We start from the raw sequence: 10,209 nt of genomic DNA, 5'->3' as shown, positions 1-10,209 counted from the left end.
AAAAAAAAAATGTAAGACGATGGATTAAATTTTAGTTTCTTTAAGGGTATTATGGTGGACATTTTTTCCCGAATAGTTTGTGCGAAAGTCGTGGAATGTTTCAGGATTGCCCACTTTGGACAAATGGAAAATTCGCACTTGCGCAGTGGCAAGCATGTTCTGCGAGAAACGGATTCAGGCGAACTTAAATAAATACCCTGTATGGAGGTAAATATGTTAGCTGTATATTTAAATTGAAACAGCATTACCTAAATACTCTGAGAGGCAGGGGATAATTTCATTAAATTGTGAGATATAAGTAATTCACGCAGCTAGCCACCTAGCATTAATTTGGTCGTGCACCGCTAACGACGGTAAACACAGTGAGAAGCTAGGTGAAGCTAGCGTTATCTTAAAAATAGTAATTCTCTTTCGGGTGCTGTCTCTGATCTAGGACCTTAAAAAATCTCTGAGGATGCCTCTGTTTGGAAACCCATTTAGTCCTAAAAAGGTTCCTCCACGTAAATCCGCCTCCTTGTCCAGCCTCCACACGGTGAGCTAATGAATTTTAGCATCATTCACACACTGGAAACACTAGTTGTACAGCACGTTCGGGGGGGGGGGGGGGTTAATCTGCATAACACCCTGAGAGATAGCATTAACCGTTATTTATACCTCTTTATCTTTTTTTTAGTTGGATCGTTCAACTCGAGAAATAGAGCTGGGCCTTGAGTATGGCCCTCCTGTGATGAACATTGGAGGTCAGGTCTTGAAATTTGAAGAGGGACAGTGGATTACAGGTAATGGGTTTTCTGAATAATTACCTTTTAGTTCTCTCTCTCTATGTGTGTCTGTGTGTGTTATTATCTGGTTCCTTGTGGCCAACACAGCATAAACGTTTTTTTTCTCCTTTGTGAAACCAGAATCTGGTGGAAATGTGTCTAGTAGGGAAGTTCAGCGGCTTAAGAAAAAAAATATCCAGCTGGAGGAAGAGAATAACGTATTAAAACTAAAGATTGAACTTCTCCTGGATATGGTAAGATCAATTGTCATTACATTGTGAGTAATATTATGGATGCAATATTAGGCTCTGAGGTAGGAAAGGTTTTTTTTTGCCTCCTCTGTAAAGCTGTTATAACTGCATAATACTTCTTTTTTTACAGGCTGCATATTATATTTAAGTTATAAATGTAATTACCAGTTCATTCAATTATATAATGCTTACTTTTTCTTTTATTTGGCTTTTATTTATATCTTATGAACTTTTATTATATAGTTCCTATGTAGAGCACTTTGTTTCAGCTGTGGTTTTTTTAAAGTGCTTTATAAATAAAGGTGATGATGATAATGATGATGATAACCCGGTTTGTCGCAGAAGGAGTAAAATAGTGATCTTTAATCTTTTCCTTCAAGTTAACAGAGACTACCGTAGAGTATCACCTGATGGAGAAAGAAGTGGAAGAAGTCAAGACTCAACATCGAAGAAAAAAATGACAGATCTGATCTAGTGCCTCCATTGAATAAAGCGTTTTCTTCCAAGTAAATATTTTTGTATCGATAGATAACAGGACAAAAGTAATAATATCATTCATTTTCCTCAAAATGAGGATTCTTGTGTGTTACATTTTACTCTTTATTTTCCGCTTACTGTATGTTTTCTGTTTTTAATTTGTTGAATTATTTCACCTTAAAAACCTTCTTTGTTCAATACACAGCCAATTTTCTACACTTTGTACATTTGTATGTGATGTAAAACCTGCTTTTTAATATAATTTTTTTCTATTTTCTCTTTGGATTAAAAGTAAACTCCATTGACAAAAGGCATTTCTTTTTGTTTGACTTTCGGTTTTTAGAAAATAACATTTGTGAATTGTTGGATTCATAGCAGCTCTAAAAATATACAGTAACACAATAGAAAGAATAAAATAAGAAAAGTAAGGCTTCATTCACTATTACAGCTTTTCATTCAGCTCCACTTCCAAATAGAGCAAAACCCTCATATACAGTATGCCTTCCATATACTTACTGAGCAACTTTTGGGTGGTCAGAATTATTTATAAGTATTTTTAATACATAGCATACAGAGCTTCATTTTTTGTACATTGTTTTTTATTTTATTTTAACAAACAGAATAAAAACATGCTTTTGAAACAGGCTCAAACCCGTGAAAGGAAAAGGGAAACCGGAGGTGTTAGATTTAATTCTTTTATTAGTTTTAATAGTGCATAAACCTGCACAAACTCTGAGGCTGGATCTGTATCTTGAATGTCAGCATCTCCTTCCCAACCGACCAATAAAGCCTGATTTATGCGTGAATTATGTTATGTTGTTCAGTCAGTCATAGGTGTTTATTGAGCACTGTATAAAATTCAAATAATCAAATATACGATTATGATTTTATTTATTTATGCATTATTATATTATTAAACAGATAAGCGTTACATGCCACTTTTATGAATGATTTAAGTCTCTTTATCCAATTGGTCAATGCACCTTTCAATCAAATGCGCAGTGCAGCTTATACTCCCAAGTGCGCATGCGTACGTCTCCGCGAGCGAAAGAGGCGTCTGCCAATAGCGGGAGAGACGAAGTACTTTTTAGTCTTTTCATCTAGCACTTTAAATCACCGGCGTTTCGAGTGAACTGTTGTATTATTCTTTGACGTTGTGGTGGACTTTTATAGAACTCACCTATAACAATGCCTCGTGGTGGTAAGTATTAAAACGAAAATTCACATAATGTGCCTGTTTTTGCGAGTACATTTTAGCTAGCGGATCATTAGCCCTTTGAATTCACACATGCTTAGCATGTTTAGCATGCTACATAGTTAGCATAATGTAATTTGCCGGTAAGAACGGTTTATTAAAGGCACCAGAGACGTACCGATATCCAATTATTTATTTGTTCTCACGTGAGCTCAGATGACGACTTGGTGTTAACTTAAACCTCAGTAGTCTTTTTTTGTTTTGTTTTTTGGTTGCTTGCTTTTAACCGCTAATACCGTGCGCAGAGAAGAAAGCATCCGGGTCAGTTTACATACATAATCAGTTATTGAAATTTCTATTTGGAGGTTGTCTTTGTACCAGTTTACATCATAAATATATGGTCAAACTATTCGGGTTTTTTTTCTTTGTCTTTGTCGGTACGTCCTTCTAAGTCGTCGGCTGTTAGATTTTCCGGTGAGGGGAGCTGGCCCTCTATAAACGTCAGTGTGACTCATCGGCGCTCACGGTATCTTCTCTTCACGCAGCAGGCTGTGTGGATTTCTGAAGTCACGTTGTGAATTGTGTCATCAGCCAAAGATGGCTCTGGGCACTTGTTCTCAAATATAGGGCTACATGGTGAGAGAGCACCAGTATTTTTTTCATAGTTGTGTCTACCCAGTGATTAACTTTGCAGGTTGCTTATAAGTTATCACCCAGCCCCAAATAGCTGATTGTATTCTCAGAATGGTAATTCTGTTCCTCTGGATGCAGCATTTTCAGTGGGAGCACGCTTTTGTCGCTTATTCAAACGACTTGTTTAATGTTTTATGTTGCTAATTAGGGCTGCACGATTTTGCATAAAATGAGAATCACGATTTTTTTTTTTTTTTTTGGGCTTAGAATTGAGATCACGATTCTCTCACGATTTTCTTTTCCAATAGGCTATAAATATTTATTGCACTTATTAACTGCACATCAACTTCGTAACAATTGAAACTGAACATAAAAACGATAAATAAACATAAAAACAACAAATGTCTCACGTTTTGTTGTTGCCGCAAAATGTTGTACTGCTTGAAATTCCGTCTCCACCTTTGCTCGACACTGCGTGTATAGAGCAGGTAGTGCAACAATAGAAACGCACTGTGTAGCGTTTGTCTAGGCCTAGGGTGTTGATCATTTTCCTAAATCCCTCGTTTTGCACAGTGTTGATGGGAGCCATATCTTTGGTCAGGTGATAAGTAATAGCCTCCGTAATGTCTTTGTGCCTGCGGAAGTTCGACGGGTATAGGGAAGCGCTGTATAAGGTTCCCGTTATTGATGTTTGGGTGGTTGACCGGGACGGATTTTCTCCTGTCGCTTTCTCGTCATCCCTGACGTGCTCTCCGTTGTTTTTTCCCTGCTAATTTTAGCATCACACGGCACAGCTTCTGTATCACGTGGTATAAGGCTCCGCCCTTGTCATTTGTTGAGCAGGAAGAGAGAGCGCTTGTTTTCATGCAGATTACGTCCCGCATCAAAATGCAGTACAGTCGTCGTCGTCGTATTTTTTTTTTTTATTTTATTAAATCGTTGTCACTTGGAAATGAGATCGCACATAAGTATGAATCGAGATCGCGATTTTCTAACGATTAATCGTGCAGCCCTATTGCTAATAGATGGTCTTTTTGCTGCTGACAGCTTAAAAATTGTCTTGCAGGGAAAAAGGGCCACAAGGGCCGCGGGAAGCAGTTCAGCAACCCTGAAGAGATTGATCGTCAGATGAGAGCCCAGCGAGAGATGGTGAGTGAAACTTGTTGGGGTTTTTTTTTTTGTTTGTGTGTGGTGTTTTTTTTTTTTTGTTTTTTTTTTTTAATAACAAATATTTGATTACCCTAAAAGACATTAAGTATGACTGTATGTGTATTTTAACAGGAAGAAAATGGTGGTGTAGAGAAAGAGGGCTCTTCAGAGTCTGAGGAGGAAAGCAGCAGCGACGACGAGTCTGAGGTGAATGTGTTATTAATTTGTCAATGGGTGAATATGTGTGTGTTTGTGTGAGAACCTGAAAATGCATCTTTTTTGTTTTTCACTGAATGCTTACTGTCAAAAGCACCGTTTAGACCGGGGTGGCCAAACTCAGTCCACGAGGGCCGGTGTCCCTGCAGGGTTTAGATCTCACCTTGGGTCAACACACCTGAATCACATGATTAGTTCGTTACCAGGTCTCTGGAGAACTTCACATGTGGAGGAGCTAATTTAGCCATTTAAATCAGCTGTGTTGGTTCGAGGACACATCTAAAACCAACAGTCACACACAGATATGTTGTATACATTTGGCACCACACCATAAATAACATGATGGATGAAGAAATGTCTTTATAGGAAAACAACTACACCCAAATGATTCATTACAACTACAGCAGTACACGGTTCTTAAAGGTAGTTTGTGTAGAGAATTTGATGCAAGCCCTGTCATAGTGATTGGTGTTACAAAGGTTTTTCTTTCTTTATGTAGGTTAGAAAGAGGAGTGGAGTGGAGGGGCTTATTGAGATTGAGAATCCCAATCGTGTCGCTCAGAAGAGCAAAAAGGTAGCTGAAGTAGACGTCAGCGCTCCCAGAGAGCTTTCTCGCAGGGAGAGGTGGGTGTCAAACAAAAGATGTTTTGGTTTGTGCTTCATACCTTTTCAAGGGGACTAAATATTACTATCTTAATGTATCTTTTTCAGGGAAGAGATAGAAAAGCAGAAATCAAAAGAGCGCTACATGAAACTTCATCTTGAGGGTAAGACTGAGCAGGCCAGGGCTGATCTCGCCAGACTGGCTATCATCAAGAAACAGAGGGAGGAGGCTGCCAAGAAGCGAGACGAACTCAGGAAAGGTGAGAATAGTGAAAATTGTGCAGTGTGGAGAAAGTATACACCTTGCTGCTCATTTAAATAGCTGCTTTAAAAAAATATGTCGTTTCTGAAAATGTGCATGAGTGCACAGAACCACAGATTTATCCAAGATTTATTTCAAACTACATCTCTGTAACATCTCTAAAAGTTTGTAGATAACAATCTATCTGTCTGGAGCAGAGTGACTGCATCATGCTTGTTTCTGTGGCTTTTATATTGTGAGTAATGGAGCACTTTGCATCCTCAGTGAGTTGAGTTGCAACACAAAAGCTCCAGAACATAATTCAACATACCCTCTCTGGCTTGGGGCTGTAAGAGGATATGAGATTTGTTTGTACAGGGGGGGAAAAAAACTTTCTGTGTAGACAAAGTGTTGTACTGCCAGAGAATACAAATGCATTTTTCTGAAATGAGGCAGGGCAGGAACTTCTAAGAAAGCGCCAGGATGTCAGATGTTTGCAAGGCTTGCTGCTTTAGTGTGCCGTTCTCATAATTACAATAACCAACAGGAGACTTTATGACTCAGATTGTTTGGATGGGTTTTATGGAAATGTTTAGCACTTTGAAATTCAAAGCTTTGCACTGTTTTCTTTTTTTTGTCATTTTTCATCAGAGAAAGAAGCGGAAGAAGCCAAAGCAAAGCGCTAGTCCTCCACCTGAAAGCTTCGCCATGTACTTCACTCTCAGAGGGATGGAGGGAGAAGCAGAGGAGAACGGGGAGGGGACTATTATGGGTAGTGTCAGATCAGGACTGCTCTTAAACTCCTGTACCTCATTTTAAATCAAAGTTCGTGGGGCTTCCACGGCAAGAGAAAACAGGTGGAACAAAACAAGATGAAGAGAAATGGAACATTTGGAATGCCTCCAGGTTTCTTTAAAACTCCTTCAAGGTTCCAGAGGAGACAATCGCAGGTTTTCCAAGTGCTTCACAGCCTCTTCATTGCTCCACACCTACCAGGTTTTTAATTCAAAAGCTGCTGAAGTTATTTGCATTCCTTTTGATTTGTGCATTTTTTTTTTTTTAAAGCAAGATTACCTAATAGAAGTTTACTGTCATGTAAAATTGCATGAGGATTTCTTTGGTGCTTTACTTTTTCTCCAGTTTTAACTGTTTTGTAAGAACTCAAATCAGCGACAGGAGAAGGAAAGAACATTATTAAACACATGAACTGATATAGGAAGTACACTCTGGATTTTACTACTTTGTTCTAGGTTTAAAATGGTATGCTGCAGCTCAGTTATCAGAAATCAGTTGAGTTGATATTTTGCATAAACGTTTCCTCATTCTTCTCACTCCATTAGAGTAAAGTCAAAATTTCCAGAAACTGCTGTCCCCTTCTTTTTTTTTTTTTTTCTTTTTTTTTTCTTTTTTTCCGTTTGCCATTGATATGAAAACAGATTTTTAATTGGAAATTTACAGAGTGGAAATAATTGGCTGTTGTCTCCACCACAGCGAGACATATTGTTATTTGGTTTGTCTTATGTCCCGTGATTGTTTTCAGTACTTTCTTACCTTCAGTCAACTTACTGTTCATGTTTCTTGGCCTTAGACCACCAGGAACAGCCCATGAAATTCCTTTAAAAGAATTTTTTAATTTTTTTTTTTTTTTTTTTTTTTAATTTTTTTTTTTTGGGAGGGAGGTGATGTATCTGTATTTAAAAGTTTAATCTGAAACATCCTCAGTATTTTTGGCCTTACGCTGTTTCTAGTGACAGCTTCTGTATTTCTGTAGCAGAGTGTCTTTTGTCGCCTTGTTAAAGTTTACATGACACCAGCTCACTGTTTTTTCTGTAAGTAAAGTGCTACAGTTAACATACACATACTTTCTTAGGTACATTACCACTCAGCAGTAATGCACTTATATACATAAGCACCTCTAAAAACAGCTTCCAGATGATGGCCCGGCTCCTCTCACGGAGCAAAAAACCCCCGAATGTTATTAACTTCACAAAGAGGATTTTCTGCAGGGCAGCTGAATTGTCTAGACTGAACAGGTGAACATAATAAATTGGTCATTATGTGGTGAGTTGGAAATTATCTTGAACAAAATTATGGTGTTTTCCACGATGTTCACTGGACAAAATGTTGAAACCATGAGGTGTAAGAGGTGTTTTCCCTCATGTATTTGAAGTGATTTGAAACAATAAACTGATCAGCTGCGTTGCTGCATCTAATTTAAACTGCAAGCATTGGACTGTTTCATCTGCTCACCTAACACGGTAAAACATGTTGTTCTGATAAACGGATTAATTTGGATGGGCCTGAAAGTAATGGCGCACTTGTGCCAGATGCCAAACTATGTCCAGTTCTGTACAAACGTCTCAAGCCACTCCTAATTCAAAACGTATATATGATAATAGGTAAATGGGTGCAGTGATTAAATATAATATGCAAAAATAAATGCAGTAAATGAGGCAAAAACAGTTTATGCGATTCTAATGAGCTTGAAAATCAGTATTTGGGATGAGTGCCTTTATTCTTCAACACATCCTGAACTCTCAGGCACCTTTCTTGTCATTTCTTTAAGTAGTCTTCAGGAATAGTTCTCCAGGTTTCTTGAAGGACATTCAAAGGTCTTTGTTCTGCTGTTTGTCAAGATGATCCCACACTACATCAATAATGTTGAGGTCTGGACTCTGGGGTGACCAATCCATGACTTAAAGTGCTCCATTGTCTGTGTTTGGGATCATTGTCATACTGAAAAATGAAGCTGTTACCAATCAGACACTTTCTGTATGGTATTACATCAAATGGTGCTTTTTTTGCATCAAGAATTCCATCAATTTTGACAGGATCCTCAAAATCAGCTTAAATGCAACCCCGAACCACAACAGAGCATCCATGTTTTTCAGATGGTTCAGGACACTGACTATACTTCTGAGTTATATTTTACTGTATTATACCTGTTAAACTGTGTTATCTTTGGTATTTTTCATGGCTTCAGCTAAAGAATTGGAAAAAAATGTTTCTTTAATTTTTTTTCTTGATAGGTTGTTAGTAACAAAATACCTAAAGATACAACTTAAATACTTCATATGCAGACACAACACTAGTTTATTCTTTGAGCTGAGTTACTCAAGGTTGCCTTAAAGCATGACCAAAAAACCAAAAAAGTCTGGGGTGGGGTGAGGGGTTGCTCAAAATGTTTGCACAGTGTTGTATGAAACCCACAGTGTTGCAGAAATGTAATTTGACTCGAAGCCAAAAGAAATGGTCAGGAAACTGCTAAAAATAAAGACTCAGTTTGTCATGTGCATTTTGACAATGCTGCCACCAGGCTGTAGCATGTGGCAGTTGAGGGCTGGTTCAATCTCACTTGCACCCTCTGATCGATTTAGTGTCAATGCTGAAAGAAAAAAGAAGAATAAAATCTGGAAATGAAGCTCAGGTGCCATTTCACCGTGATCCAAAGGGAGAACTGTCATAGCTCCCTCCTGGAAGGTATTTTGGAGCAAATACAGCAATATTTTTAAGCGTATTGCATTTCACTGCAAATCCTACACGTGCAGTTTTTAACCCTCAGCGAATGAGCAGTGAAAATAAAGATCATTTATCTACTGTTTGCAAAACACTACACAAGTAACAGAATAATATCACAAAATAACATCAGAAAAACATAATGGCTGTGATAAGCTGATTTCATGTGCCTCCTAGTTGAGTTATGAAGGGCATTTTGTTAAAATCGCAATGTTGATCTACAAACACTCTACAAACTTTAATGTAAAACTTTAACAAGTACAGTAATGTTTCATTTTTTTTAAGGCATCATTATTCATTTCTAGTTAATTCATGGGATTAACGTGTCCTTACTGTAGTTTTTGTTTTTGGTAACAGATTTCGTACTAAGAGTGTCTGAGCCCAAACAGGAAGGGGAGAGCCCTCTGTGACTGCTTGCCTAAATCTAAAGTCAAAGTGAAACAAGAAGAATAAAAACATCTGTGTGCCATGAATGGAGACATGATTTGCAATCACCATAAATTTAAGAACAATAAATCCCAAATTATAAGAATGGTTCTCGAATCCAGAAACGGAGCTAAAAGAACGAGTAAAGTAACTTCAGACACGATTAAAGGCGAGTTACGCTTATTTGACGCTAAACTTAAAGAGACTGCAGAAAGTCAGTGCTGTGTTTACAAAACAACAACCAAAAAAAATCCAAAAGATCTAAAAATGTTAACCGAAAAGGAAGCAGACTACCTGAAGCAAAAATTAAAATGCCCAGATTTTTAAAGAGGAATAGAGTGGACTCGTTAAAATGGAAATAACTTTTAAGCTGACAGGAAAAAAATGTTACAAACAGCAGCTCAGTTTCCTCTTTCGGCCATTTCACATCCTTTTTACCTTAGTTTACAGAACTACACATTAACCACAGCCGTGCCTGAAGGATATTTTAAGTGGGCGAGCATCATTCTAATTACAAGATGCAACAAACAAACGCAGCGCTGCGCAAATTATTCCTCATGAGATATCCGTCTGCAAAGGCGGATCAACCTTTCATGTAGTTAAAAGTCAAATGATACCTACACAGTCCCACTCATTCTTCTCTGTCACATCATGCGTCATTTTAGACTGTCAAATCATAGTGTGACAATGCAACAACAAAAAAAAAAATCTCTCTTCCCTCTCACAGCCTGCATATCATCT

General features: G+C 37.9%; 2 protein-coding genes across 2 annotated transcripts; both read left to right on the top strand.

Annotated features, from left to right (window-relative positions):
- Positions 1–51: 51 nt before the first annotated feature.
- On the top strand, positions 52–1,523 carry cby1 (chibby 1, beta catenin antagonist). The gene is made up of 5 exons (XM_024799529.2): positions 52–207; positions 434–532; positions 674–779; positions 903–1,015; positions 1,393–1,523. The coding sequence occupies exons 1-5, from the start codon at positions 202–204 to the stop codon at positions 1,471–1,473; spliced, it is 405 nt and encodes a 134-aa protein (XP_024655297.1). The 5' UTR covers positions 52–201; the 3' UTR covers positions 1,474–1,523.
- Positions 1,524–2,510: 987 nt separating this feature from the next.
- pdap1a (pdgfa associated protein 1a) lies at positions 2,511–7,751 on the top strand. The gene is made up of 6 exons (XM_004557563.4): positions 2,511–2,690; positions 4,384–4,466; positions 4,599–4,673; positions 5,182–5,306; positions 5,394–5,545; positions 6,178–7,751. Exons 1-6 carry the CDS (start codon positions 2,678–2,680, stop codon positions 6,210–6,212), a joined length of 483 nt encoding a protein of 160 aa, XP_004557620.1. The 5' UTR covers positions 2,511–2,677; the 3' UTR covers positions 6,213–7,751.
- Positions 7,752–10,209: the final 2,458 nt, after the last annotated feature.

This window comes from Maylandia zebra, linkage group LG8 (genome assembly GCF_041146795.1).
Source record: "Maylandia zebra isolate NMK-2024a linkage group LG8, Mzebra_GT3a, whole genome shotgun sequence".
Taxonomy (NCBI): Eukaryota; Metazoa; Chordata; class Actinopteri; order Cichliformes; family Cichlidae; genus Maylandia; species Maylandia zebra.
Note: the sequence above shows the minus strand (reverse complement) of the source record. Positions and strands in the feature narration are given on the sequence as shown.

Bases quoted from the DNA above. Each gene is read 5' to 3' on its own strand.
- cby1 (XM_024799529.2), top strand. The intron at 533-673 runs GTGAGCTAATGA...TCTTTTTTTTAG, and splicing joins CCTTGTCCAGCCTCCACACG to TTGGATCGTTCAACTCGAGA. The intron at 1,016-1,392 runs GTAAGATCAATT...TTTTCCTTCAAG, and splicing joins TTGAACTTCTCCTGGATATG to TTAACAGAGACTACCGTAGA.
- pdap1a (XM_004557563.4), top strand. The intron at 4,674-5,181 runs GTGAATGTGTTA...TTCTTTATGTAG, and splicing joins GCAGCGACGACGAGTCTGAG to GTTAGAAAGAGGAGTGGAGT. The intron at 5,307-5,393 runs GTGGGTGTCAAA...TATCTTTTTCAG, and splicing joins GAGCTTTCTCGCAGGGAGAG to GGAAGAGATAGAAAAGCAGA.